The sequence below is a fragment of the Macaca mulatta genome, chromosome 10 (genome assembly GCF_049350105.2).
Source record: "Macaca mulatta isolate MMU2019108-1 chromosome 10, T2T-MMU8v2.0, whole genome shotgun sequence".
Classification (NCBI taxonomy): domain Eukaryota; kingdom Metazoa; phylum Chordata; class Mammalia; order Primates; family Cercopithecidae; genus Macaca; species Macaca mulatta.
This window is the reverse complement of record NC_133415.1, coordinates 1,495,900-1,523,264: the sequence shown is the minus strand read 5'-3', so window position 1 is coordinate 1,523,264 and position 27,365 is coordinate 1,495,900. Positions and strand designations below refer to the sequence as shown.

Here is a 27,365-nt window from a genome sequence, read left to right as displayed (position 1 = left end):
GGGGTTGGACATGCACGCCCCGCCCCCGGCTTCCCCGCGGACGCTGACCCGGGGCCTTCCCATTGGTTGCCTCTCGTGGCGAGCTCGGATTGGTCCACATCAGGCCGGGGCGGGTCCCATCGACCAATAGCGGCTCGGGGCTGGCGAGCGGGGCGGGGCCTCGCCGGCACCGTCAAGTAGCCAGGGGGACCGGCCGGCGCGGCTGGGAGCGGGTGGGCGGCCGAGAGGCCGGAGCCGCGCGGCCGCAGGACCTGGAGCTCCGGCTGCGTCTGCCCGCAGTGCTACCCGCCATGCGCCTGCCTCGCCGGGCCGCGCTGGGGCTCTTGTCGCTTCTGCTGCTGCTGCTGCCCGCGCCGGAGGCCGCCAAGAAGCCGACGCCCTGCCAGCGGTGCCGGGGGCTGGTGGACAAGTTTAACCAGGTGGGCAGGGGCCGGGCGGGGTCGTCCACCGTGGGCCCGGGGTCCACCTCACCCTGGATCCGGGGTTGCCCCACCTTGGGCCCGGGGTCCCCCTCACCCTGGAGCCAGGGTCGCCCTCACCCTGGATTCGAAGTCCCCCTCACCCTAGACCTGGGGCCCCCCTCACCCTGGATCCGGGGTCGCCCCCACCGTGGGCCTGGGGTCCCCCCACCGTCGATCCAGAGTCGCCACTCCGTAGTCCTGGAGTCCCCCTCACCCTCGACCCAGGATCCACCCCCGCCGTGGACCCAGGGTTGACCCCACCGTGGGCCTGGGGTCCCCTCACCCTCGACCTGGGGTCGCCCTCACCCTGGGCGGGGGGTCAGGTGGTACCAAGCCCTATGGGCACTGTCTCCTCGCAGGGGTTGGTGGACACCGCAAAGAAGAACTTTGGCGGCGGGAACACGGCTTGGGAGGAAAAGACGCTGTCCAAGTATGAGTCCAGGTGGGCGCTCTGGAGCAGCCCTGTGGGTCTTGGCCTGACCCTGTCCTGGGAAGCCGTGTCCTGCCTTTGGTGCCTGTGTTAATAACAGGGAGACAGAACAGCCCCCGAGGCACCAGTCACCTCTCTGAGTTGCCTTGGCTTCTGCCTGAGGACTAATGGCTGGATCCTCTCTGGCCTTCCAGCTTCTGCTCTGGTCCCTACCCCCTCAACAGACAGTGGCTTTTTAAAACGTAAACTGGAACACCAGCCCCACTTGTGTGAACCGCTCCTGGCCCCCTGACAGTGGGGTCCCCTTACTCTCTCTGCCTGGAATCCCGGCCCCCTCCCCTGCACCCGGGCTGGTGTGTTGGTTCGGATTTTTCTTCACTGGCTTGTGGCGCTGACCGTGGGCCCGCGTGGGCCTGTGTTTCAGCGAGATTCGCCTGCTGGAGATTCTGGAGGGGCTGTGCGAGAGCAGCGACTTCGAATGCAACCAGATGCTGGAGGCACAGGAGGAACACCTGGAGGCCTGGTGGCTGCAGCTGTGAGTGCCTTAAAACCTCTTAGAAGATACTTTTTATTTTCCAACTTAGAATTTGAAATAACCTCAGACTTAGAAAGATACGGGAACAGTATGGAGCTCCCACCTGCCTCGCACCCACCTTACCCCTGCATTACTGTTTTTTATCACCAGGGTCAGTGATCAAAACCGGGAAATTAACGAGAAGACTCTGTCCACACCTAGACTCTTGTTTCCTGGATCTTGGAATACTCTAGAGCCTATGTTATGTTCAGCTGCATGTTTGTTTTAAAGAGCTGTGTCTGGTGGGATTCAGTGAATGTTTTCCTCCATCCTCAGGAAGAACGAGTATCCTGACTTATTCGAGTGGTTTTGTGTGAAGACGCTGAAACTGTGCTGCTCTCCAGGAACCTACGGTCCTGACTGTCTCGGTGCGTTTCTGCTTAGGGAAATCCCATCTCCTACGTCACTTCCCCTCTTCGTCTCACAATTCTTGGGGGATGAAAGCACAGAGGGGACCTGGGGGACCTCAGCTTTCTGTAGGGTCTGGGACCCTGCCGGACGGCTGCCTCCCCCATCCCCAACCCAACTTGGAGCACTTCGCACCCTCCCGCTGCAGCCTCACCACTCACCTCACGCTTTAGTGTAAAACTGAGTATGTCATCCCAGCTGTGCTGTTAACTCGGGTTCACTGACTCAGGTTGTTCACAGCTGAGTCCACTCACCTGAGAGTCTGTCCTGACTGACCTGTCCAGGGGCTTCTCCCTGTGTGCACAGAGGGGACCACACCACGGCTTCTGTGGCTGCCATTGCAGAGAGCCCAGGGCAGTAGGTGTCTATCAGGCTGGGTGCACGGCCTTGAGCCTTAATGGGTGCTGCAGGACAGGGCTCTTCTGTGAAGAAGTGTGCAGAAACTGAAGCCACGGTTTAACGTTTATAAAAGGCAATCACGTGGTCAAGCAGGATCAGGTAGCAGAAGTTTCAGGTTTAGACCCCCGACCTGCCCCCCCTCAGCCTCCTGCCAGCCTCTGCGTCTATCCCTGGCGAACACTGGAGGCTGCAGCTGATGTTCCCACTCTCCCTGCAGTCTCCGCCCCTGATGCATCGGTGTCCCCATCACCATGTTTCAGCTGAGGCTGCCCAAAGCCATACAAAGTGCAGTCATGCATAACGACCAGGCATGTTCTGAGAAATGCACCATTAGGCGACTTTGTCATGGTGCCATCATGGCAGAGTGCACTCCACACGCCTAGGTGGTGCAGCCGCTCCGCACCTAGGCTGCCTGGCAGGGCCTACTGCTCCCAGGCCGTACACCCGCGTGGCACGTGAGGGTGCTGAGTACTGTGGGCCATTGCGACATGTGGTAAGAATGTGTCACCTGAATACATCTAAACATAGAACAGGTAATAAGGCGTATCGTGATGTCACTAGGCAATAGGAGCTGCTCAGCTTTATTATCATCTTAGGGGACAGCTGTGCCATGCAGGGTCCCTTGTTGACCTAAACGTCATCATGCAGCACGTGGCCGTAGTGAAGTCCAGGAGCCTGTGGCTTGCTCCACTCAGGCCATCCACCGCCAGCCCTGCAGACCCCAGGAAATCAGTTTCCCCCAACACCCACTCCAAGCCTGCAGGCTCATGTATGTCCTCAGAATCGTACAGGGTTTGGGTGCAGTGTGTTCTGTGTGAGAATACCCCACCAGTCACCACCAGGTGTACTCTGAGCATGGTTTTGTGTCCCCCAAAGCGTGCCAGGGTGGGTCCCAGAGGCCCTGCAGCGGGAATGGCCACTGCAGCGGAGACGGCAGCAGACAGGGTGACGGGTCCTGCCGGTGCCACGTGGGGTACCAGGGCCCACTGTGCACTGACTGCATGGACGGCTACTTCAGCTCGCTCCGGAACGAGACCCACAGCGTCTGCACAGGTACGGGCTACGCCTGGGCCGGCCCCGGGGTGAGGCAGGATGACAACAGCCGCTTGCTGGAGCTGCCTGCCTAGATGGGAACAGGGGCCTGCTGATATCCTAACCCCGGATGTCCAGGGAAGCTTCGGGGGCCCAGAAGGATGAATTAAAACGTCAGGAGATAGAGGCAGGGGTTGTTAGGGGCGCTTCCTGTCCCATAACAGCCCCCAGAAGGGAGAAGCTACTCACCTTCCTCTCTAGTTCGAGGTCTGCCCCGACCTTGAGTTGTGATGGGCCACACAGTGCACAGGTCCTGGAGGTACCATGTGGGCCGTGCACCGGCCCGGAGAGCAGCACCTGTCAAATCCCTGCAGGCCATTATGAGTGGCATCTTTCCAAAGGACGTTTTCTCCCTGGTTGTCACTGATACGTAGGAAAACTCTGGGTGTGTTGACATCTTGGACATGAGTGCATGGTTGGCCGGTAACCCCCTAGGCTATTCTGGGCAGACAGACCTGTGGATCGCCAGTCAGGACCGGCCTCTCTGGTTCTTACACCCCTTGCCGTCTGTCTCTTGGATGTTGGCATGGCATGGGGCACGTGTGGATCCGGAACACGCACACCCAGCCAGGCTACAGCTCCAGAGTACGGATAGCTGCCTTCTCCAGGTTATTAAAAATTCCTTGGAGTCCTGATTTGCTGAGAATTTTAAATTCATGGGCACTGAAAACCCCATGTTGCTTTTTCCCCTTAAATTCCTCACTTTTAAACAAGCTGGTACCTGAGAGGGGGGTTCGTACCCAGGCCCGCCTTTGCCTTCCAGCCTGCGACGAGTCCTGCAAGACGTGCTCGGGCCCGACCAACAGAGACTGCGGCGAGTGCGAAGTGGGCTGGGTGCTGGACGAGGGCGCCTGCGTGGGTGAGGAGGGGTCCGGGGGTGGACGAGGGCGCCTGCGTGGGTGAGGAGGGGTCCGGGGGTGGAGGACGGCACCCGCGTGGGTGAGGAGCGGCCCGGGGGTGGAGGAGGGCGCCCGCGTGGGTGAGGAGGGGTCCGGGGGTGGAGGAGGGCGCCTGCGTGGATGAGGAGGGGTCCGGGGGTGGGGGCTCCCCAAGGTCCGCTTCTGCCCAGCCTCTGTGTCCCCGTCCCGCCAGCTGCTCCTGGTTCACGGCCCTCCCTATCTCTGCTCATTCTGGGTCATGGAGGGGGATCGTTGAGGGGACTCCTAGGCTCCCACACCTGTGATCCCACCATGCACGGGTCAGGAAGGATCATGGGACTTCCTTTGTACCTTCTGGACTGGGCAGGCATCAGGGCCACAGTGTCCTTGCTGTCAGGTGGCCCTGGGGCTGTGGACCTGTGGTGCCAGCTGCCCCGAGTCGGCCGACAGCTCCAGGGAACTCATCCGAGTGTGTTCCTGGGTGGGAGGCCGCCGGCAGGGGCCAGCTGTATCCCTCTGTGCGGGTTTCAGAAGACACACGGATGGGGCATATCAGGGTGGTCCTGGCTGCACCCATGGTGGCAGAGGCTGGTGGGTCCCGGGGGATGTGGGAAAGGGCAGGGCACAGTGGCACAGCCAGGTCTGGGAGCAGGCAGAAGGGCAGGGCCGTGCTGCTGGCATGTGCAATGGAAACTGCCTTTTCCCGCAGACGGCAAGCTCAGGGTGGCAGGGGGCTGCCCACGAGCTCCTGCTGTCCAAGGGGTACGGCCCCCTACTCACACCAGTGTGACAAGCCAGCTCCGTGCCTGGCAGTGCTCAGCCAGGAGGGGGACGTCACCTCCTAACACAGGCCTCCAGGTTTTAAGTGGTGCCAGGTCTGGACGTCTCCAGCATTGTGCTATGCTCACCCCACCCTGTCCCCCACATGGTGGGCATCACCTGCTTCAGCTGTGTCTCTTCCCGCCAGCCTGGCTATGGGCACAGCACTTACAAAGCCAGCCCTGCAGCGCCTCTGAGCTCTGGAGAAGCCAAAGGCTCTGGCTTCATGGGGAGGGTCTGGGACTAGCTGTGGCTTTCCCGCAGTCCAGGTGCCCAGTGGGTGTGGTGGCTCACGCTTGTAATCCCAGCACTTTGGGAGGCTGAGGCAGGTGGATCACGAGGTCAGGAGATCGAGACACTCCTGGCTAACACAGTGAAACCCCATCTCTACTAAAAATACAAAAACTTAGCCGGGCGTGGTGGCGGGCACCTGTAGTCCCAGCCACTCGGGAGGCTGGGGCAGGAGAATGGCGTGAACCTGGGAGGCAGAGCTTGCAGTGAGCCAAGGTCGCACCACTGAACTCCAGCCTGGTCAAAAGAGCGAGACTCTGTCTCAAAAAAAAAAAAAAAAAAAAATTGGAGCTCAGCCCCTGGCAGGTTCCACAGCTCTGGGGAGAAGGGAGAGGGATGTGGGGGCGTGAGGTGTGGAGGCTCTCACTGTCTCACCCTCACGCGATGCGTCACCATCCTCACGGGGCCCCTGCCACAGTTGGCACTGACTCTGTAAGGACAGGGCCTGGCCATCGCTTTATCCCCTCCCCTGCCACGTGGGACCTCCGAGGAGGACATTTGAGATGATCCCCCCAGGGGCTGCCCTCCTCCCTGCCCTTCCCCAGCCAGTCCTGGCCGTGGGCTGTATCAGGCCATGATCATTCCTCCTGCTCCCTGGCCAGGCCGTCCTGGGCCGCTCACAGCTGTGCCATTCTGTTCCAGACGTGGACGAGTGTGCGGCCGAGACGCCCCCCTGCAGCGCTGCACAGTTCTGTAAGAATGCCAACGGCTCCTACACGTGCGAAGGTGGGTCCAGCAGGTGGGCCTGCACTCCGGGTCCCTCCTGGGTTTCATTGCTGTCTTTGTAAACATTCATTTATGACTTCTTAGCATCACTTATATACCTCCTGCCTGCTCTGAGAACACTTAGTGTGGCAAAATAAGTCATAGGTATTTGCTGTAGGAAAATCAGAAAATTCAAGTAAGTTAAAGAAAATTAAAAACCCACGAGTTCCCTGGAGAGCGCACCCTGCTCGTGCCCCCCAGCGCCCCCACAACGTGCCCTGTGTGATTTTCCACAGCACCTGTCGGTGTTTTCCACCCAGCAGCTTGTCCTGTGTCCTGTGGTTTCTCCATCATGTTCATGATTTTGGAGCATGCCATTGTTTCATACGTTTAAAACAATGTCTATTGCTGGACATTTACGTCATAACAATTTTTCAACTGTTATCAACTGTGAATACTCTTGAAGGTAAAACTTTTCACATTCCTTATGATTTTCTTTGGATTAATTTCCAAATCGCTCAGTCAAGGAAATGTGTCTTTTAGGGCCATAGTGCCCCAGAAGAGTTGTGCCGATCCCCAGTCCCAGCAGTAGGAAGGAGCCTCTGTGACAGCCCCGGGCAGTTTTCACTGTTGGGAGTGCAGACAGCAGGACCCTCAGTGAGCCACTACACTGGAAGCCATGCTAGAGGCTCCCCGGCGTGTGGGGGTCCCATGCTAGAGGCTCCCCGGCGTGTGGGGGTCCCATGCTAGAGGCTCCCCAGCATGTGGGGGTCCGACACCGGCTCCCCGGCGTGTGGGGGTCCGATGCCGGCTCCCCGGCATGTGGGGGTCCCATGCTAGAGGCTCACCAGCGTGTAGGGGTCCCATGCTAGAGGTTCCCCGGCATGTGGGGGTCCGACGCCAGCTCCCCGGCGTGTGGGGGTCTGACGCTGGCTCCCTATTGCAGAGTGTGACTCCAGCTGTGTGGGCTGCACAGGGGAAGGCCCAGAAAACTGTAAAGAGTGTATCCCCGGCTACGCGAGGGAGCATGGACAGTGTGCAGGTCAGTGACGGGGTCTGTGCTGGACGCAGGTGGACCCTTCCCAAGGGACCATGATGTGAATGGCCCCAGGAGGTACTGCCAGGGATGGGAAGCAGCTGAGACCCGTCCTGCAGACGCAGCTCCCCAGGGTCACTGCGCACTCACCCTGAGGTCCACAAGATGCAGAAGCAGTGGGGGTGGGGGATGAGCTCTGCATGGCCGACCCTGGTGTAGATGGCACTGCTGCACCAGCCTCTCCCCAGTGGCCTCGTTCCCCAGGTCCAGAGCCTCTGCTTTCTCTCCAGCTCCTGGGTGGTGCTTGCCTCGAGGCTTAAGGCCAGGCCTGCCATGGTTGTGGGCTGCCTGGGTGAGCCTGGGCGTGGCTGGAATCCAGGTGGAGAAACTGGGCTTCCTGACCAGGCGCGGTGGCTCATGCCTGTAATCCCAGCACTTTGGGAGGCCAAGGCGGGTGGATCACGAGGTCAGGAGATCGAGACCATCCTGGCTAACACGGTGAAACCCCGTCTCTACTAAAAATACAAAAACTTAGCCAGGCGTGGTGGCGGGCACCCGTAGTCCCAGCTACTTGGGAGGCTGAGGCAGGAGAATGGCGTGAACCCGGGAGGCGGAGCTTGCAGTGAGCTGAGACCACGCCACTGCACTCCAGCCTGGGCGAGAGTGAGACTCCGTCTCCAAAAAAAAAGAAAAGAGGCCGGGCGCGGTGGCTCAAGCCTGTAATCCCAGCACTTTGGGAGGCCGAGACGGGCGGATCACGAGGTCAGGAGATCGAGACCATCCTGGCTAACACGGTGAAACCCCGTCTCTACTAAAAAATACAAAAAAACTAGCCGGGTGAGGTGGCTCAAGCCTGTAATCCCAGCTACTCAGGAGGCTGAGGCAGGAGAATGGTGTGAACCCGGGAGGCGGAGCTTGCAGTGAGCCGAGATCCGGCCACAGCACTCCAGCCTGGGTGACAGAGCGAGACTCTGTCTCAAAAAAAAAAAAAAAAAAAAAAAAAGAAAAGAAAGTGGGCTTCTTGGGCACATGCCAGCCTTCTGCCCTCACCTGGAGGTCTCTTCTCTGCATTTTCTACCAGTTGAGGGCCCAACTTTGAGACATGAAATTCTGCCCTCTTGAAGCCTTTCCTGACCTTTGCTCCTTTCTGTAACATGACGTTTGTCATCGTTGTGCTTTCTTTATGTGAGTGAATCTGAATGAATGAGTTTCACAGTCTGCTGCACATCTGCTAAGTGGAGTAATTATTAAAACGGAGTCTTTTAATTTTAGATGTAGATGAGTGCTCACTAGCAGAAAAAGCCTGTGTGAGGAAAAACGAAAACTGCTACAATACTCCAGGGAGCTACGTCTGCGTGTGTCCTGACGGCTTCGAAGAAACTGAAGATGCCTGTGTGCCGCCGGCAGAGGCTGGTGAGTGGCGCGGCTCCCTCCACACGGGCTCCCCACACACGGGCCCCCTCCACACGGCCTCCTCCACACGGCCCCCTCCACACGGCCCCCTCCACACGGGCTCCCTCCACACGGGCTCCCCACACACGGGCTCCCCACACACGGGCCCCCTCCACACGGCCCCCTCCACACGGGCCCCCCTCCACACGGGCTCCCCCCGCACGGCCCCCCCCCACACGGCCCCCTCCACACGGGCCCCCTCCACACGGGCTCCCCACACACGGGCTCCCCCCGCACGGCCCCCCCCCACACGGCCCCCTCCACACGGGCCCCCTCCACACGGGCTCCCCACACACGGGCTCCCCCCGCACGGGCCCCCCACCACACGGCCCCCCCCCATGGGCTCTCCCACCACGGGCTCCCCCAACACGGGCCCCCCCCACACGGGCCCCCCCCACACGGGCTCCCCCTACACGGGCCCCCTCCACATGGGCCCCCTCCACACGGGCTCCCCCCACACGGGCTCCCCCCACACGGGCCCCCTCCACAGGGCTCCCCCCGCACGGGCCCCCCACCACATGGCCCCCCCATGGGCTCCCCCCACACGGGCTCCCCCCACACGGGCCCCCTCCACACGGGCTCCCCCTACACGGGCCCCCTCCACACGGGCCCCCTCCGCACGGGCCCCCTCCACACGGGCTCCCTCCACACAGACTACCCCCCACACGGGCCCCCTCCACACGGGCTCCCCCTACACAGGCCCCCTCCGCATGGGCCCCCTCCACACGGGCCCCCTCCACACGGGCTCCCTCCACACAGACTACCCTCCACACGGGCCCCCTCCACACGGGCTCCCCCGACACGGGCCGCCTCCACACGAGCTCCCTCCACACGGGCTCCCTCCACACAGACTACCCTCCACACGGGTTCCCCCCACACGGGCCCCCCCCGCACGGGCCCCCTCCGCACGGGCCCCCTCCACACGGGCTCCCCCGACACAGACTACCCTCCACACGGGCCCCCTCCACACGGGCTCCCCCGACACAGACTACCCTCCACACGGGCCCCCTCCACACGGGCTCCCCCGACACAGACTACCCTCCACACGGGCCCCCTCCACACGGGCTCCCCCCACACGGGCTCCCCCGACACGGGCCGCCTCCACACGGGCTCCCCCCACACAGGCTCCCTCCACACAGACTGCCCCCCACACAGGCACCCCCTACACAGACTGACCCCTACACAGGCTCCCTCCACACAGGCTCTCTCCACACGAGCTCCCCCAACATGGGCTGCCTCACCTGGACCTCAGGGCTTGCAGGTAGACTGGCTGCTTGGTCTGAAATCCACACAGACAGTGGCCTTGGGATAGTGAGAGGGGGGTTCCCGGAAGACAGGTGCATAACACCTCTGTGTGGGCACACTTGCACAGAGAGGTACCGGCTTCCTGAGGATGAAGCCCCAGGTTCACAGCTCACACGGAAGTTAAGGCGATGAAAAGGGAAGTCTTTGAACCTCCAACCTCAGCAGGCAAGGAGGAGCAGACAGAAGAGGCAGCTGAGGATCTGGAAAAGTCATCTGGGGAAGCTGCCCAGGGTGCCACAGAGACAGGGACTGGCAGGAAGTGGTGAAGGGCAAGCAGGTCCCCCATGCCTGTTTCCTGGAGCTGCCTTACCAAGAACCAGGGACTCCGTCTCCAGCAACAGAAATGTGCCTCTCACAGATCTGCAGCCAGAAGTCAGAGGCCCAGATGCAAGCAGGCTGCTTCCTTGGGAGGCTGGGCAGGCACATCTGTTCCGGGCCTCTGTCCCTGCCTGGGGACGCCACCTGCTCCCCGTGTCTTCACATAGTCCCATGCGGTGTCTACAAACCTCCCCTCTTCGTAAGAACACCGGTCACTAATGCCCTCGTGTTAACTTAGCCATCTCTAAAGACCCTATTTCCAAACAAGGTCACAATCCCAGGTGCTGGGAGTAAAGACTTCAGCATCTTTTGGGGGGCACAGCTCTGCCCACAACAGTCCTCACAGAAGTCTAGAATACAGAGTGTGGGAAAGAAGCAGCATTCAAGGAGATGTTGGCTAAGGGTTTTTCAGAATGAATAAGGCAGGATTCAGATTCCAGAAGCTGTTTCCTGAGCAGGACAAATAAAAGCAATTCCACCTCTAGAAGCATCGTAGTAAACAGCAACAGCAAGACAGGAGAACTGAGGGGTCGGCAGAGACAGACAGGCAAGAGGACAAGGCTGTCTGCCACCCCTTCAGTCCCCTCTTGCCCCTCCCTCCCCTCACCCTCGGTCCCCTCTTGCCCCTCCCTCCCCCCCCACCCTCGGTCCCCTCTTGCCCCTCCCTCCCCCCCACCCTCGGTCCCCTCTTGCCCCTCCCTCCCCCCCACCCTCCGTCCCTTCTTGCCCCTCCCTCCCCCCCACCCTCCGTCCCCTCTTGCCCCTCCTTCCCCTCACCCTTGGTCCCCTCTTGCTCCTCCCTCCCCCCCACCCTCCGCCCCCTCTTGCCCCTCCCTCCTACCACCACCCTGGGTCCCCTCTTTCTCCTCCCCCCACCACCATTGCTCAGGCTCCCATTCTACCGGGCTGCAAGGAACCCCTTGCCGCTCCCATCTCCGCATCCTCCACACCCAAGGCATTGCGGCGGCTTTGAAATCCCTTCTGCCTCATCTCTCATCTGCTGTGGGGGGAACCGGGGGTCTCCGAGCTGCCCTTGGACCACTGCGTCTGGGGCCTTGAGCCAGGACTGGACAGGCAGTCCCTGCACCTGCTGCTGTCCCGGGAAAGGCCTCGTCCCCAGGGCCCTTCGTGCCGAGCTTTGACGACCTGTGCTTGTTTTCTGACAGAAGCCACAGAAGAAGAAAGCCCGACACAGCTGCCCGCCCACGAAGACCTGTAACGTGCTAGACTTGCCCTTTAAATTATTCAGAAGGACGTCCTGTGGAAAATGTGGCCCCGAGGATGTGTCCCCTGCAGTGGACAGCGGGAGGGAGAAGCTGCCTGGTCTCTAATGGTTGATTCTCATTTGGCCCTTAAACAGCTGCATTTCTTGGTGGTTCTTAAACAGACTTGTATATTTTGATACAGTTCTTTGTAATAAAATTGACCATTGAAGGTAATCAGGAGAACGGGTATGGGTTTGTCTCATTAATCAGGACAGACCTTTACCACTGAGTTTGCACCTGTCCTGCCAGAGCCGGGAGGTGACCAGGGCTGCCGAGGTCTGCAGAGGCAGCAGGTCTGGTCCTGGGCTGGTGGCTCTGCTGTCCCTGAACAGGACTCACGTGCCGCTTGGGGGAGAAGAGGAGGAGGGAAGGAGGGGAGGAGAGGAGTAGGGGAGGGCCCTCCCCCTCCCCCTCCCCCAACCCCTCCCCCTCCCTCGGGCGAGAACCTAAAGACGTGACCAGGTGGGTTTCAGGGGTCCCACCTATGGGCCCCTCTTCAGTGATTCAAAGGATGTACAAGCAGGGACCCTCGGGCAGAGGAAAGGCATCTTTGGGGGCTTCGCTGGAAGAAACCCAATCACAAACCCCAGGGCCCGCCTGTTCCTCACCTGGGAATGAAGACACTCCAAGAAGAAAGCTGGCTGCAGGTGAGAGGTTGCAGACTCTGGGAGCTCCCTCTGAGGGGCCACGGCTTCCTCCCTGGGCCTCCCACTTGGCCTGGTCCCCCTCACCCACTCCTCAGTCACGCCGTCCCTCCTGTCCGTGCCAATGTCCCCCAGGGGTAGGTGGCTGGCTGGCCTGCTCCTGCCCTGGCCCCCCTTCCCAGGCTGTGCACTGTCCTGGCACTACTGACCCCCATGTCCACACTGTTCTGTGCCCATGAACCCCACCTCAGTGCACCTGTGCTCACTGGGCTCCAGGTGGTCATGCTCACCTGGGTATTGGAAGAGCCCTGCTGTAGGACTCTGCCCTGTGGGTCCCTGACAGGCAGAGGCGGCCACAGCCCACTTGGCAGGCTGAGTGGTGAGTGGTGCCTGGCCCTGCATCTCGCCTCTGGTTCTTCCTGAGTCAGTTGCACTCAGCAGCCTCACTGCCTCTCCTCTTCTCCCTCTAACCCTAGGCCAGGGCGCCCCAAATCCCTGGAGGGGGCACAGCTCAGCTTGGGCAAGATGGGGGCTGCTCTTGTCCACTTCAGTCCTTTCAGGCAGTGTCCGCTTCACGTGCCAATGGAACCACCTAGAGATGGCGTCCCGGCCGTGCAGACCAAGGGCAGAGGCCAGAGGGGCGGGGGCTGTGTGGGCCCTTGGGGGACTCAGAAAGTGGGGTCAGAGCATGGCAGAGAGTCCACAGGGATGGCCATGGAAAGAAGTAGGGGAACACCAGCTGAGGCCCTGGGGGGCCAAGCACCTGAGTCTCCTGTGGGAGGGTGGAGCTACCCATGGGTGGGCGGGAACTAGGCGACCCCAGCGGGAAGCCCTGAAGGCAGGCCCGGTCCCTGGGAGGTACCTGGGGGAGGAGTAGAGGGCACAGCCAGGGAGGAGGACCCAGGCAGGGGCTGGCCCAGGGCCACCTTGTGCACCCCCACGTGCGCAGACAGGCGTCTCCCATGTCCCTCACGTCCCTGCCCCGCTCAGCCCTGTGGACCCGCCATCAATCAGGTAGGACTGCAGCCGGGTCTGGGACCCCCGCCCTACCTTTCAGCCGATACCTCTGTCCTGCTCCTGCCCTAGTTCCCCTCCCCTGACCATGCACCGTCCTGGTACTACTGACCCCCATGTCCAGGCTGGGGGCGTCAAGGACAGGAGGTGTACAGGCCAGGGGCCCCGGTTCCGGACCCTGGGAGCAGGATCCCGGGCGCGCAGCAGAGACGACCCCAGTTTCCACCTTGTCGCCAGTGAACTCTAGGGAGTCCTCAGCGGGCATCGGGGCCATCCAGGAGGGGTCCCCGTAGGACACGGGGGACGGGGGCTGGCGGGGGCGGTTGAGCAGGAATGGGGGACGACCCCGCGGGCAGAGCCGGGGCCGGGGCAGGGGCGAGAGCGTAGGCAGGGTCCTTGGGACCGTGGGGCTGGGGTCCACCTGCCCAGGTGCTCGAGGGGCGCCTGCGGGGCTGGGGTTGGAGCTGGGACCGGGAGCGCCGCCTCCTGGGGGGGACTCTGGCCCGCCCCTCCCCACGCGGTGCCGCCCGCGCCCCGCCAGCTCCCACCCGACGCAGCGGACCCAGCCTCAGACTGCGACCCCTGCCCGGGCCCAGCTGGCGGACCGCGGGGCCGCACACGCGCTCCCGCCCCTCGGAGTCGCCCGGCCCGGGCGGAGGACCTGGGCGCGCGCGGCCGACAGGTGGCGCTGTGGGACCGCCCTGCCCGGCTCGGATCCCGGGACTTGGCCGGCTCCTGTCCACTGCACCTGCCCCGTCGCACCTCTGCGCTGCCAGGGCCTCTTTCTAAAAGGGGAACTTGGAAGAGTGAGGTTGGGGTGAACTGTGGACCTCCGCTGTCCTTCTGGGCCCAGGCAGAGACTCTGCCATAGCCCTGGGGGAGCCCCACCCTGTGGGAGCCGGGACTGGGGACTGCAGGGCCTAGAGGGCCTCCACTTTGGTTCCCAGACCCCAGCATCTTGCTTTGGCGCATACACAGGTCCTGGGGGTGGCTTCCATCCCCACAGGGCATGCCTTGTCAGGCTAGAAGCTTCTAGAAATGCCCTCGGTCAAGCCCACCCCTGAGTTTGCTGTAAACACGTCCCTTGGTCAAATGCAACAGACACTGGGCGGGATCCGCAGGATGAGATGTTCTGTGAGCCAGCGGTTCTCAATAGGCAGCTGTCATGTCCCCCAGGGGACAGGGGACCACCTCTGGAGGTGCTGTGGGTTGTCACGACCTGGTGAGGAGTGCTCCCACCAGGGCACAGGACACCTTGCCACAGAGGACGGCCCCCACCAGAGGACGAGCCAGCTCCCGCTGACACCAAGGCGGACAGACGCTCAGGGCAGTCCCTGGACAGTGGCCTGGACCTCAGCCAAGCTGTGTTAGACAGGGAGGCGGCAATGGTATGAATGTGGGTCTGCTCTGGGAACACGAATCATGGGGTGGGGTCCGCACAGGCCAGGACAACCTATGTGTGCCGCCTCCTGCTGTCCTGGATGTACCACATCCCCCTGAAGACAACCGCTGCCTGCTCAGCCTCATGATGGGGCAGGTCTAAGAGCCAGTGACAGCGAGCAAGGCAGAGACACACCCATGGGGCATCCCATGGCCAGACCGTGCATCTCCGCAGGGGCCCAGAACCACGGCAAGAGTCCTCGATGCAGGCACGCAACACCCACTGCGGATAGCACGGCCCTCCTCTGCACTTGCCTGTGGTTAGGGTCTTCCATGGGCACTTGACTTTAAACCCCCACCCCTTACCACCCGTGCCTTTGGTCTGCAGGGTCAGATTGTTAAGTAGCAACCAGGACACGGGAGCTGGGCTTGGACGGCAGTAGAGCTGGTTCTGCTCTGTGCCTATTCAGAGTTGTCCTTTCATGTCCCCCAGTATTGGGTTGGAACAGAGTCCCCAAATGTGGAATATGCTCTTCAAGCTCCCAGAAGCCTTCCAGGTGCTGTGTGTCTTGGCAGGGGCTGCGAGAGGCAGTCACTTATCTGTCCTCTACTTTGGAGGGGATTCTCTCACTCAGGAGGGCCCAGTGTGCTCACCACGTCTTGCTCATCTGGTCTCATTAGCACAGGGCCATCGATAGAGGGGGCCAGTGTGACGTCCTGGGGACATTCATTCAGCTGGTGCCGGTCTCTGGATTCTTGGGAGGCAGGAATGTTACCATAGCCCATAGCTCTGGGGAGGAACTGGCTGTTTCCTGTTTTGAGTTCCAAGGCAGTGTGACTGATCTTCCTGCCAGGCAGCAGATGGAGAAGAATGCGCACCCAGCAGCGGCCTCACCGCACACCTGGACAGGCTGGGGAACCCTCTCTAGCAAAGGCACCGCATCTAGCTGGGTTATTTTTGCAACAGTCCAAAATAACTGGTGTTGCACATCTTCCTCTGAGGGACTCAGCCTTCACTTCAGTGACTGTTCTCTGGGTCAGAAACCCACTCAGGTCTAGAAACTGGGCAGCGTCATGACATATATATATATGTGTGTGTATATATACACGTATATATATGTGTGTGTGTGTATATATATATATATATACACAGAGAGAGAGAGACAGAGTCTGGCTCTGTTGCCCAGGCTGGAGTGCAGTGGCATGATCTTGGCTCACTGCAAGCTCCACCTCCCAGGTTCACGCCATTCTCCTGTCTCAGCCTCCCAAGTAGCTGGGACCACAGGCGCCCACCACCATGCCCCACTAATTTTTTGCATTTTTAGTAGATACGGGGTTTCACCTTGTTGGCCAGGATGGTCTCGATCTCCTGACCTCGTGCTCTGCTCGCCTCTGCCTCCCAAAGTGCTGGGATTACAGGCGTGAGCCACTGCGCCCGACCCTATTTATTTTTGAGACAGAGTCTCACTCTGTCACCCAGGCTGGAGTGCAGTGGCACAATCTCGGCTCACTGCAGCCTCCACCTCCTGGGTTCAAGCAATTCTCCTGCCTCAGCCTCCCAAGTAGCTGGAATTACAGGCATGCACCACCACGCCCAGCTAATTTTTGTATTTTTTGTAGACATGGGGTTTCACCATGTTGGTCAGGCTGATCTTGAACTCCTGACCTCGTGATCTGCCCACTCCAGCCTCCTAAAGTGCTAGGATTACAAGTGTGAGCCACCACGCCCAGCCTTATTTACTTATTTTTGAGACAGTCTCTCTGTGTTGCCCAGGCTAGAGTGCAGTGGCGCAATCTCAGCTCACTGCAACACCTCCCAGATTCAAGCAATTCTCCTGCCTCAGCTTCCTGAGTAGCTGAGATTACAGGCACCTGCCACCATGCCCAGCTAACTGTTGTATTTTTAGTAGAGATGGGGTTTCACTATGTTGAGCAGGCTGGTCTTGAACTCCCGATCTCAAGGTGATCCACCTGCCTCGGCCTTGCAAAATGCTGCGATTTCCGGCTTGAGCCACCGCTACTGGCCATGACTTTTTATTGGAGAGAGTGCCCTTGGCCTCCCCATCACACAACCCTGATTTCTTCTGCTCCAACAAGCTGAGCAGTCTCTTGTGGGCTGCCTGTCCCTCTCCTAGGAACATGGTGTTCTACCAGTTACCTCCACAACCCCACGCGGCTCTGGCCCTTGGCCCCGCTCCAGCCCTGCAACTCTAATTAAAGCTGCTTCCACAGCCACTGATGGTCAAACGCTGCCGCCTGGCTGCCACCCCTGTCCCTGTCGGCCAGTCCAGTGCTGTGACCGTCCCCTGCTCTCAGTTCCAGAGGACGGCGGGCTCCGTGGTGTCACAGGCCTTTCAGCCCCCGTCTGCAGTGGCTGCTCTGACATTCACCCCTCTTCACGTGTGTCCCACGCTCCAGGAGCCTCTGAACCTGAAACAGAGCAGCAGAGGACACCGCCTCCTGGGGTCCTCGTCCTCAGAAAAGGATCCACAACCCACAAGCTCTCCACCATCCACCCCACGCAGCTTATCTGGCTGGGCACAGCTGCGGGTCCTGGGTTCCTTCAGGCTGTGGCCCCTTTGTCACTGGGCCAGCACGTCCCCACCAGGATACACTGCAACTTAATCCCAGGAGGGTCTCGGGCAGGTCCTGGGGAGCTGGGAGAGGGGGCCGGCCTCTCCCACGGAGAAGGCACGGTTTGGAGACGTCCTGTTTCTTCCCAGCCAGCACCGTGGCCCGAGCACAGCAGACCCCAGGGGTAGGGTCACCTATTGGGAGCCGGCCCCTTTGGCCACCGAGTCTGTGCGTGTTCTCCGGGCCTCTCCATGCAGTCTTCTGTTGCTTTTCCAGAACTTCAGGGGCGGGCACCAGCAGCCCACCGAGGACACTGTTCTCAAGGTTGTGCCCCCCGGACTCTCACCCCAGGCTCACTCACCACAAGAGTGCAGGCCCCTCCCCGTCGCCGTCCACTGCCAGTGGTGCCCGCTGGACAGAGCGAGAGCCTTTGCCTGCACACCTCCCTGGCGCTGCCTGTCTGTGGCTGGCTCCAGAGCGGCAGGCGGCCGCAGCACCTCAGCCATGTCCTCAGCTGACCCAGGGGCTGGGTGAGGTGAGGCAGCCTGAGACTGCTCCAGCGTGCTGAGCTGTGAGGAGGGGGCTGGGCCTTTGGCCCCCAGAGTGTTACTCAGAGGGTATGACCTTCAGCGGGGTGCCCTCCTCAGCCTGCTCCCCACTGCTTCCTCAGCCCCCCTGCTCCGGCTCTGTCCCTTTTCAGATTCCCAGGCCCCTGCAGGCCTGGGGTGGGGAAGCTGCCTGCCACCTGGGACAGGTGGTCATCACTGGCGCGACTCAGGGTGGGGGGCCCTGGCCCAGTGGCCCTGCCGTCCTCCCCATGTGCCCATGGCCAGCACGTGGGTGTGGACTGAGCCTGTGCCAGGTGGGCCCTGGGGGTTGGGGGGTTGGAAGGGACCAGGTACTGCAGGGGAATGGGGGACGGCGTCGGGGGCCAGAAAGGGTTGCTGTGATGTGGCTGGTGGGGCCGCCTGCTCTCAAGCCACACACACCCCCTCCAGGCCCAGTGCCCCTCCCCGCCTCCCTGGGGCTGGGGTCTTCCCAAACCCCAAGCCGGCTGCTCTGCACCAGTGAGGAGCCAGGCCTGGCCTGAGGGGGCTGTAGGGCACCCACCTCTCCAGAGACCACCTCCACCCACTCCCGGGGGATCCTTCCGGAGAGACCTTTCCCAGCCACGAGCAGGGTCCGCTCTCCCCACAGTCTGGACTTTGGGAGGATCCCCCCAGAGCCAGGGAGGGGTACCTGGTCCCTTACCCCTCAAACAGCAGTCCAGGGCCAGCGTCCTTCTGCGCTCACCCACCCGCCTGCGACCGGGCTCTCTGGGCCACAGGGCAGCCACCACTCGAGAGTCAACCGCAAGCCTCCGGGTCCCGCCTGGGAGCGGTGACTGGTGGCCGCGGTGGGGGTGGGGAGTGGACAGCCACCGGGGATTCCCCCCACCTAGGCCCCCCTCCAGCCTCTGTCCGGCGCCCCGGTCCACGGTCTGCCCGCTGCAGAGGAAGAACCCCGCCCTGCGCAGAGCGGGCTTGGGAGACCCCGGCGGGCGGCGGGGCGAGGGGTGGGGCGCGGGGGCGGTGTTGCTCCCGCGGGCGGGAAGCTCGGGGCGCGGCCCTGCCGGGAAAGGGGCGGTGCCGGAAGCGTCAGCTGGCCTTTCCCCGGCTAGAGGAGGCGGGGAGCAGATGGGGGTGCCACGAGGAGGTGGGGGGAGGGGACGCAATGGAGGCGCCGGGGTGCAGTGAAGAGCGAGACTGGGGCAGAGACGGGCTCAGGGACTGGGACAGGGGGATAAAGGTCTGGGAAGGAGCAGGTGTTGGGGGCGGAGGGCGCGGGGGGAAGTGGGGGAGCGGAGAGGAGCAGGGTGGGAGCGGAGTGGAGGGTGGGGGTCCGGGAGGAGTAAGGGCAGAGGGGAGGGGTGGGGGTCCGGGAGGAGCAGGAGTGAGGGCGGATGGGAGGGTGGGGATCTGCGAGGAGCAGGGGTGGGGCAAAGGGGAGAGTGAGGGGGGGTTCAGAAGGAGCAGGGGTTGGGGCGGAGGGGAGGGTGGGGGTCTGGGAGGAGCAGGGGTGGGGGCGGAGGGGAGGGTGGGGGGTCTGTGAGGAGCAGGGATTGGGGAGGAGGGGAGGCTGCGGGTCCAGGAGAAGCAGGGGTGGGGGGTGTGGGGCCTGGGGTGAGCAGGGGTGGGGGCGGAGGGGAGGGTGGGGGTCCGAGAGAAGCAGGAGTGGAGGGGGTGGGGCCTGGGGTTAGCAGGGGTGGAGGGTGTGGGGCCTGGGGTGAGCAGGGTTGGGGACCTGCAGCCCGTGCCCAGCCCCACAGGGACCCGCCCGCGCTCCTCCCCCGCCTCTCCGCCCCCGCGCTCCTCGTCGCTGGGAAACCCCTGCGGGCGCAATGACGATGCGCAGGACGATGGCCGTGAGGGCACAGCCCGAGTTCTGGGGCGTGGGCCGGAGCGCGGTTGGCCTTGACCTTCTTGGAAAGCCCTTGGCGGCAGGTGACTTCGCTTAGTCACGGCCCCGCGGGCGGGGACTCCCCGAGGGAAAGGAGGCCCCGCGGAAGGAGGCGCTGAATGAGACGCATGAGCGCCACCGCCGCCGCCGAACATCCCCAGGGGTGGAAGCCAGGACCTGCGTGCCCAGATCCCCCAGGCCCGGCAGTGGGCTCTGGACACAGCCGGCCCACAGGACGCCTGGCCGGGCCTCCGAGCTTTCCTGTTCTTTTCTGCAGCCTGGCTGGGCTTAGGGAGAGGTGGGGGGGTGCGCCCCTTGATGCTGGGGACGCGTGTGGCACAGGGAGCCGGGTGCAGCCAAGGCCTGGAGGGGTGCCTCCGGCCCGCCCAGGTCACGCTTCACCCTTCGTGAGGTCGGGATCTTTGTACAAGCTGGGCGCCACCTGTTTTTTTTTTTTTTTTTTTTTTTCCAAAAATGATCAGAGGGAACGAGCCTCAGCCAGGACAGGGGGCTATGAGGCTACCTGTTGCCAGGCCCACCCACCAGCCTGAATTCCGGCAGGGCTCTCCTCCTCCACCCACAGCCCTCCACCCACACCACTCCATCCACACCTCTCCAGTGGCTCCAAGGCCTATCTGATTTGGCCTCAGTTCACCTGTTTACTTCAGGGACACCTGGTTATCCTGCCAGAGGCAGGTTGGGGGGCCTGCAGGGCCAGCCTCTCTCAAATCCACTTCTGGCTGTGGCTGTATGGTCCCCACAGCGCTTCCTTACCCCTTCCCCACGCTGGAATCTGAGAACCAGATATGGGGGTCCTGGTCTCAGCGTCCCTCTCCATCCCGGGTGCCCTGCTGCTGCCAGCTTACACGCCCACCATCCCATCCTCAGGGTCAGTGTGGCTGCAGAATGGCCTCTGGGGAGAGTGGGGTGGGGGCTCTAGCCTGGTGTACCCCCAGCCTGCTGTCCCAGGTGAATGCAGACCCCTGGCTCAGCTGCTGACCAGATAACAGTGGCCCTTGTGCCGCAGCCTGGGTGGGGGCTGGGGTACCAGCCCCGGGTGTCTCCAGGCGCAGAATGGCACCCACCCCCACCCCACCCACAGGCAGCGGCCAGCAGGAGACATTGTCCGTCCCCCTCAACCCTGGCTATTAATAGCTCCCTGGGCTAGAAGCGGCTATAAATAGCCCCAGCCCCTCACACAGGCCCATTCAGGCCCCGCTGCCTGGGTGAGCACAGCAGCCACACTTGCACTCACTCAGAGCCGTGCACGCAGGAACTGTGCCACTCCTGCCCCTCCACGCCATCTGCACTGAACAGATCCAGGCTGTCCCTGCAGCCCTCACAGGGTCTCCTGCGGCAGGGGAGGGCTCCGAATGGCTCTGGAGGCTTTTTCTTTGCTCCTCCCGCCACTGCCCAGAGTCCCCTGGGGGCTTCTAGCTACTCCTGGGTCCTACTCTGAGGCTTCTGGAAGTCAAACGCATTTGCCCAAAGCCAGCCTGGGGGGAGGTCCACCTGGAGGGAGGCCCAGCCCCTGCAGAGAACCAAGCCTGGCCTCTGCCCCAAGCACTGCCGCCTCGGGCCATGAGGCTCACAGGGTCCCCCAGCCCAAGGCTGGTCCAGCCTCCCACCTGCCCTGTGGGGCAGACGTCACTGCATTCCTACTCCTTGCCCTGGAGGCCTCATTGCTGTCAACAAGGCTGTGACCCCCACTGTGACTCCCACTCCCAGGGTGACAGGATGGGCAACTGGTCCAGGAGAGCCTGCTCTGTGGACCCCCTACCCGTCCACAATGTCCAGGCTCCGTGGCTGGTGGTGACAGGAGACAGGATGGGGGGCATGGGGGCTGCTGTTATTGTGTCCAGAGGAGAAAAGGAAAACAATCCTGTTTACGGAAAAGGAATGTCTGTCCACTGCCGCCAGCCCGTGGCCTTCCTGGGGGGACAGAGGCCCTTTGTTGGGAAAACAGGAAGCGAGGATTTCCAGGATCTGCCAGGCCGCCCGCCGGCCAACCGCCCCACTTCCGCCAATTCTCGGCAGCCTGCGCTGGCCACCAGCTGCCGGTCTGTCCATCCACGTTTCTGTCTATCCGTCTGACTGTGGGGCCCAGGCGTACAGCCTCAGCACATCCTGCTGTATGTGGTGCCCCAGTCAGACAGGGACAAACACCCACGGGGTGTCCTCAGAGGGCCTGGGAGGGCAGCCTGGGAGCTGAGACCCAAGGAGTGGGTCTTCCCACAGGGAAGGGCAGTGCCAGACATGGAGCAGGCGCCTGGGGCAGGGGCCATGGGGCAGGAACCAGGGAGGCGGGAACAGCCAAAGGGAAGCTGTGCCAGCCTCTCCCCTCCCCACCCAAGAGCCAGGGACGGTTTTGGGGTTAGGGGTCACTGTGTCCCTACTACCCAAACCCACATCCAGTCCATGGCCCACACGATGCTTGCCTGTCACTGACCTGGGACAGCATGGGCATGAGCTCACCCGCACATGAACACCAGACGTGTGCACGCTCAGCTGACACTCTCACCTGCGCACACACGCACACACCAACACCACAAGCACAGACGCCGGCACCATCACGAGAGTGGAGACCACCCAGGACACCAGCAGCTGCACCCCCGGTGGGGCTCTGTTGGCCAATGGTGCCCAGGGGACTGCTCCCAGCCCCTGTTGGGGGCTTCTCTGATTCTGTGTGGGTTCCCGTGTGCCCTGTTTGGGCTCTCACTGGTCAGAAGGGGCTGGCACAATGCCTGTGACCACAGTCCTGGGCAGGGGCAGGAGGTGCCATGATCAGGCAGGCCTGGGGCAGGACTGCCCAGCTGGAGGACCCTCTGCCCCCACCTCCACATCCCAAGTCGGCAGCTTCCTCCCACTGTGGTGGTGATACAGGAGATAGAAAGAAATTATTTAGGCAGATGGTGAGGGCAAAAGAGTCCTCAGCAGAACTTCCCTTCTAACAAAAAGCAGGCCGTGCAGGGTGGCTCACACCTGTAATCACAGCACTTTGGGAGGCCAAGGTGGGCAGATTGGCCCTGAGGTCAGGAGTTACAGACCATCCTGGCCAACATGGTGAAACCCCATCTCTACTAAAAATACAAAAGTTAGCCAGAGATGATGGTGTGCGCCTGTAATCCCAGCTACTCAGGAGGCAGAGGCAGGAGAAGCACTTGAACCTGGGAGGCGGAGGTTGCAGTGAGCTGAGATCTCGCCACTGCACTCCAACTTGGGTGATAGAGTGAGCGTTAGTCTCAGTAAATAAATAAATAAATAAATAAATAAATAAATAAATAAATATTAGCCAGGTGTGGTGGCAGATGCCTGTAATCGCAGCTACTTGGGAGGCTGAGGCAGGAGAATCCCTTAAACTTGGGAGGCAGAGGCTGCAGTGAGCTGAGATCACACCACTGCACTCTCAGTGTGGGCAACAGAGAGAGACTCCGTCTCAACACAAAACAAAGAAAAGCAAAACGCAGTCCAAGAAATCACTTCTTTTCTAATGAAGAGCAGCCTGGAAGATTAGGCTGCAAGCATAGATCAGGCTGGAAGCTTGCACAGGAGATGGAGGCAGCTGCACAGATAGAAAGGGCTCCCTGGGGCCAGGAATGTCCACCCTGGGGCTCCATGTCCCTCTTAGTTAGCACATGCACAGTAAGAAAAAAATGAGTGGCGGCCGGGCGCGGTGGCTCAAGCCTGTAATCCCAGCACTTTGGGAGGCCGAGACGGGCAGATCACGAGGTCGGGAGATCGAGACCATCCTGGCTAACACAGTGAAACCCCGTCTCTACTAAAAAGTACAAAAAACTAGCCGGGCGAGGTGGCAGGCGCCTGTAGTCCCAGCTACTGGGGAGGCTGAGGCAGGAGAATGGCGTGAACCCGGGAGGCGGAGCTTGCAGTGAGCTGAGATCTGGCCACTGCACTCCAGCCTGGGCAACAGAGTGAGACTCCGTCTCAAAAAAAAAAAAAAAGAAAAAAATGAGTGGCATGGAGTAGCTGCCCACCTGCATAATAAAAGATTGGGGTGCTGGCTGGGCGCGGTGGCTCACGCCTGTTATTCCAGCACTTTGGGAGGCTGAGAAGGGCAGATTACCTGAGGTCAGAAGTTCGAGACCAGCCTGGCCAACATGGTGAAACTCTGTCTCTACCAAAAATACAAAAATTAGCAGGGCATGGGGGCGCATGCCTGTAATCCCAGCTACTCAGGAAGCTGAGGCAGGAGAATTGCTTGAACCCGGGAGGCAGAGGTTGTGGTGGGCCCAGATCGTGCCATTGCACTCCAGCCTGGGCAACAGAAGTGAAACTCTGTCTCCAAAAAAAAAAAAAAAAAAAAAAAAAAAAAAAAAAAAGATTGGGGTGTTACACTATGCAGATGGCATGCCTGGTCCCAACCAGTTTGTCATACTCTATGTAGATCAGACACCGCCTCCCCGCTAGCTCATCTATAAAAACCTCTGCATTTCATCTTGGATGGGCAACACATTTTTCTAGGACCCCTATCTGTAGCAGAGAGCTGTTCTCTCTCTCCTTTTTATTTTTACTTTTTCTTGAGACAGAGGCTCAGTCTGTCATCCAGGCTGGAGTGCAGTGGTGTGATCTCAGCTCACTGCAATCTCCACCTCCCAGGTTCAACCAGGTTCAAGCAATTATCCTGCCTCAGCCTCCTGAGTAGCTGTGATTACAGGTGTGCACCCCACTCCTGGCTAATTTTTGTATTTTCAGTAGAGACGAAGTTTCACCATATTGGTCAGGCTGGTCTCAAACTCCCAACCTCAGGTGATCCGCCTGTCTCAGCATCCCAAAGTGCTGGGATTACAGGCATGAGCCACCATGCCCAGCCTGGACAATCTGCATTTAAAAAGTTTTTTCTTAGGAAGTATGTCAAACGTACATGGCTTGAGCCACAATACCCAGCCTATTCCCTCCCTCCCTCCCTTCCTTCCTTCCTTCCTTCTTTCCTTCCTTCCTTCCTTCCTTCCTGTCTTTCTTTTTTGAAATGGAGTTTTGCTCTTGTTGCCCAGGCTGGAGTGCAATGGCACAATCTTGGCTCACTGCAACCTCTACCTCCCGGGTTCAAGTGATTCTCCTACCTCAGCCTTCTGAGTAGCTGGGATTATAGGCATGCACCACCACACCTAGTTAATTTTGTATTTTTAGTAGAGATGGGGTTTCTTCATGTTGGTCAGGCTGGTCTTGAACTCCTGACCTCAGGTGATCCACCTGCCTCAGCCTCCCAAAATGCTGAGATTATAGGCTTGAGCCACCATGCCCAGCCTATTCTCTTTCTTTTGCTGATTAAATGTCTGCTTTAACCTCACCCTTCCTGTGTCCTCGTCCTTGATCTCCTGGCTGCGAGACCAAGAACCTCGGGTGTCACCCCAGAAATGAGGCTGCTTCAGTGAGTCTGTCTTCGGACCCAGGAGACACCTGCCCTGGTGTAGGTGAGGGAGGCCCATGTGGATCTATGATGCCAGGTGGGGAGGGCAGAGGACAGGTGTGAGGGGACAGCTGGAGCAAGACCCCTGGTCAGGCATGCCTCAGTTCAGAGGCCCAGACAGCGCAAGCAGAAGAAGGAGAGGGTGCTGGGAGGATCTGTGGCGGGGACCAATCCAGGGCCTGTGGGTCCTGTGAGGGCTTGAGGTTCACTCCCATCAGGTGGGGCTGCACCAGGAGGCTGTGGCTGAGGCTCAGGGGGTCTCTGCTGCTGAGCACAGGTGGGGACTGGGAGCAGCAGGCTGTGAAAGTCCCAGCCCATTAGGAGGATGAGCAGTGGCCTGGCTGGATTCCAGGTCTGTTCTAATGTGGAGTTGATGGAACTTTCGGAAGCTGGGGTGAACGGTGAGATGCAGACAATTCCAAGAGTGGACATGGCTTGGGGGACCAGAGCCTCAGCTCACAGCTTGACCCGCCTTTGCAAGAGCCGCTCCCAGGTTCATCTAATGGTGAATGAATGAATGAGCCCACTGTTTATCCAGGCACCACTGCATCATGGCACAAGTGGGCTCTCAGGAAAAACTACTTATTGAATGGTGAATGAATGAATGTGTGAGAGACAGAGTGAGTGAGTGATTGAGTGAATGAGCAAGTGAGTGAATGAGTGATTGAGTGAATGAGTGAGTGAATGAGTAAGTGAATGAGTGATTGAGTGAATGAATGAATGAGTGATTGAGTGGATTAGTGATTGAGTAAATGAGTGAGTGAGTGAATGAGTGATTGAGTGAATGAGTAAGTGATTGAGTGAATGAATGAGTGAGCGAACGAGTAAGCAAATGAGTGACTGAGTGAACAAGTGAGTGAATGAATGAGTGATTGAGTGAATTAGTGATTGAGTGAATGAGTGAATGAGTGATTGAGTGAACAAGTGAGTGAATGAGTGATTGAATGAGTAAGTGAATGAGTGGTTGAGTGAATGAGTGAGTGAATAAGTGATTGAATGAGTGAATGAGTGAGTGAATTAATGAGTGAATGAGTGAGTGAGTGAATAGATGAGTGAATGAGTGAATGAGTGATTGAGTGAATGAGTAGTTGAATGAATGAGTGAATGAGTGAGTGAATGAGTGAGGGAGTGAATCAGTGAGTGAATGAATGAGTGAGTGAACGAGTGATTGAGTGAACGAGTGAGTGAATGAATGAGTGAGTGAGTAAGTGAATGAGTGATTGAGTGAGTGAGTGAGTGAATGAGTGAGTGAGTGAATGAGTGAGTGAATTAATGAGTGAGTGAACGAGTAAGTGAATAGATGAGTGAATGACTGAGTGAATGAGTGAGTGAGTGAACAGAGGAGTGAAGGAGTGATTGAGTGAATGAGTGAGTGAACGAGTGAGTGAATAGAGGAGTGAATGAGTGATGGAGTGAATGAGTGATTGAGTGAATGAGTGAACGAGTGAGTGAGTGAACAGAGGAGTGAATGAGTGATTGAGTGAATGAGTGATTGATTGAGTGAATGAGTGAGTGAGTGAATAGATGAGTGAATGAGTGAGGGAGGGAGTGAGGGAGGGAGGGGGTGAGTGAGTGGGGGAGGGAGTGAACTGGCCTCCCAACCCCCCAGCTGCTCTCTGCTGACCCCAGATCTGGAGGTGCCCAGCTCCCGTCCTGCCCTCCTGGGCTAGTGGTGGCCGCATGTGGGAGGGAGGAGTGGTCCGAATGCTGTACTGTGACTTCTGAAGCCACAGGCAGCGCCGGAGTGTCTGGGGAGGACACAAAGCCACGCTGTTCCCTGCGCAGGGGCTGGGCCTGCCTGGAGGTGAGCCGGGGCCAGGCAGGCTGGGGCCCGGGAGAAGGAGGGCCGGCCTTGCAGACAGGATGTGCTGTGGTGGGCGCTGGAGCCTTCAGACCCGGGGTCGGCCTCACCCATGTCCAGCCGGCTGGTGTGGAACCCCAGCCGCCTCAGGTGGGGTGCGGTGGCCCCTGGATGGGGGAGTTTCTGCTGCCCACCCAGCTGCATGCCAAGAGGGGCCCAGGGAGACTGGAACGCCAGCTCCTCGTGGAATGGCCATGGTGGCTCTGAGCACTTTGCCTGAAAATCACTCTTTCCTAAAAATCACTCTGAGGAATTTGCTCCCCAAGCCTCCAAACCCAGAGCAGAGCCCCCGAAGCTGCTGGGGGGGCTGGTGAGTGGGTGGGGTTGTGTGGTAAAGATCGTCTCCTCTGAACAGCCCCCGCAGGAGGCCCTGGGTCGGCCTGGCCCCTGGTCGTTGAGGAGTATCCAGCTCTCCAGGCCCCTGCAGGTCCCCCCAGCGCCCGACACCAGCCCTCCAGGGTGCGCCTGGCTGTTGTCTCACTTCCAACCAGGCCAGCTCTGGGTGCCATGCAGCCCATCGTGAGCTGAGAGTGGAACTCGGGATCCTCGAGGCACCCCCTGCCCAGGCCTTTAGGGGAGGACCCAGCCACCAGGC

General features: G+C 60.3%; 1 protein-coding gene and 1 long non-coding RNA gene across 5 annotated transcripts; one reads left to right on the top strand and one right to left on the bottom strand.

Annotated features, from left to right (window-relative positions):
* The first annotated feature begins 154 nt into the window (after window positions 1–154).
* Window positions 155–11,610, top strand: CRELD2 (cysteine rich with EGF like domains 2). Of its 2 annotated transcripts, none has more exons than XM_077949283.1 (10): window positions 155–419; window positions 821–903; window positions 1,316–1,426; window positions 1,742–1,833; window positions 3,149–3,325; window positions 4,128–4,223; window positions 5,995–6,078; window positions 7,004–7,099; window positions 8,366–8,506; window positions 11,338–11,610. In XM_077949283.1, exons 1-10 carry the CDS (start codon window positions 291–293, stop codon window positions 11,385–11,387), a joined length of 1,059 nt encoding a protein of 352 aa, XP_077805409.1. In that variant the 5' UTR covers window positions 155–290; the 3' UTR covers window positions 11,388–11,610. The 2 variants fall into 2 exon arrangements, with proteins under 2 accessions (XP_077805409.1, XP_015006089.1); XM_015150603.3 differs by having other exon boundaries at window positions 11,335–11,610.
* LOC144331598 (uncharacterized) lies at window positions 2,822–5,638 on the bottom strand. 3 transcript variants are annotated; one of them, XR_013398875.1, is made up of 4 exons: window positions 4,594–5,638; window positions 4,086–4,215; window positions 3,554–3,672; window positions 2,822–3,395 (listed from the first exon to the last, which is right to left on the bottom strand). It is a non-coding gene; the product is annotated as an uncharacterized LOC144331598 (long non-coding RNA). The 3 variants fall into 3 exon arrangements; XR_013398876.1 differs by having other exon boundaries at window positions 3,554–3,727; window positions 4,105–4,215; window positions 4,594–5,634; XR_013398877.1 differs by having other exon boundaries at window positions 3,554–3,661; window positions 4,105–4,215; window positions 4,594–5,634.
* Window positions 11,611–27,365: the final 15,755 nt, after the last annotated feature.

What these genes read in the sequence shown, in the direction of transcription:
- CRELD2 (XM_015150603.3), top strand. Translation starts at nt 291, where the DNA reads ATGCGCCTGCCTCGCCGGGCCGCGCTGGGGCTCTTGTCGCTTCTGCTG. An exon ending in CTGTCCAAGTATGAGTCCAG is followed by an intron (nt 904 to 1,315) that starts GTGGGCGCTCTG and finishes CCTGTGTTTCAG; the next exon opens with CGAGATTCGCCTGCTGGAGA. An exon ending in GGAGCATGGACAGTGTGCAG is followed by an intron (nt 7,100 to 8,365) that starts GTCAGTGACGGG and finishes TTTTAATTTTAG; the next exon opens with ATGTAGATGAGTGCTCACTA.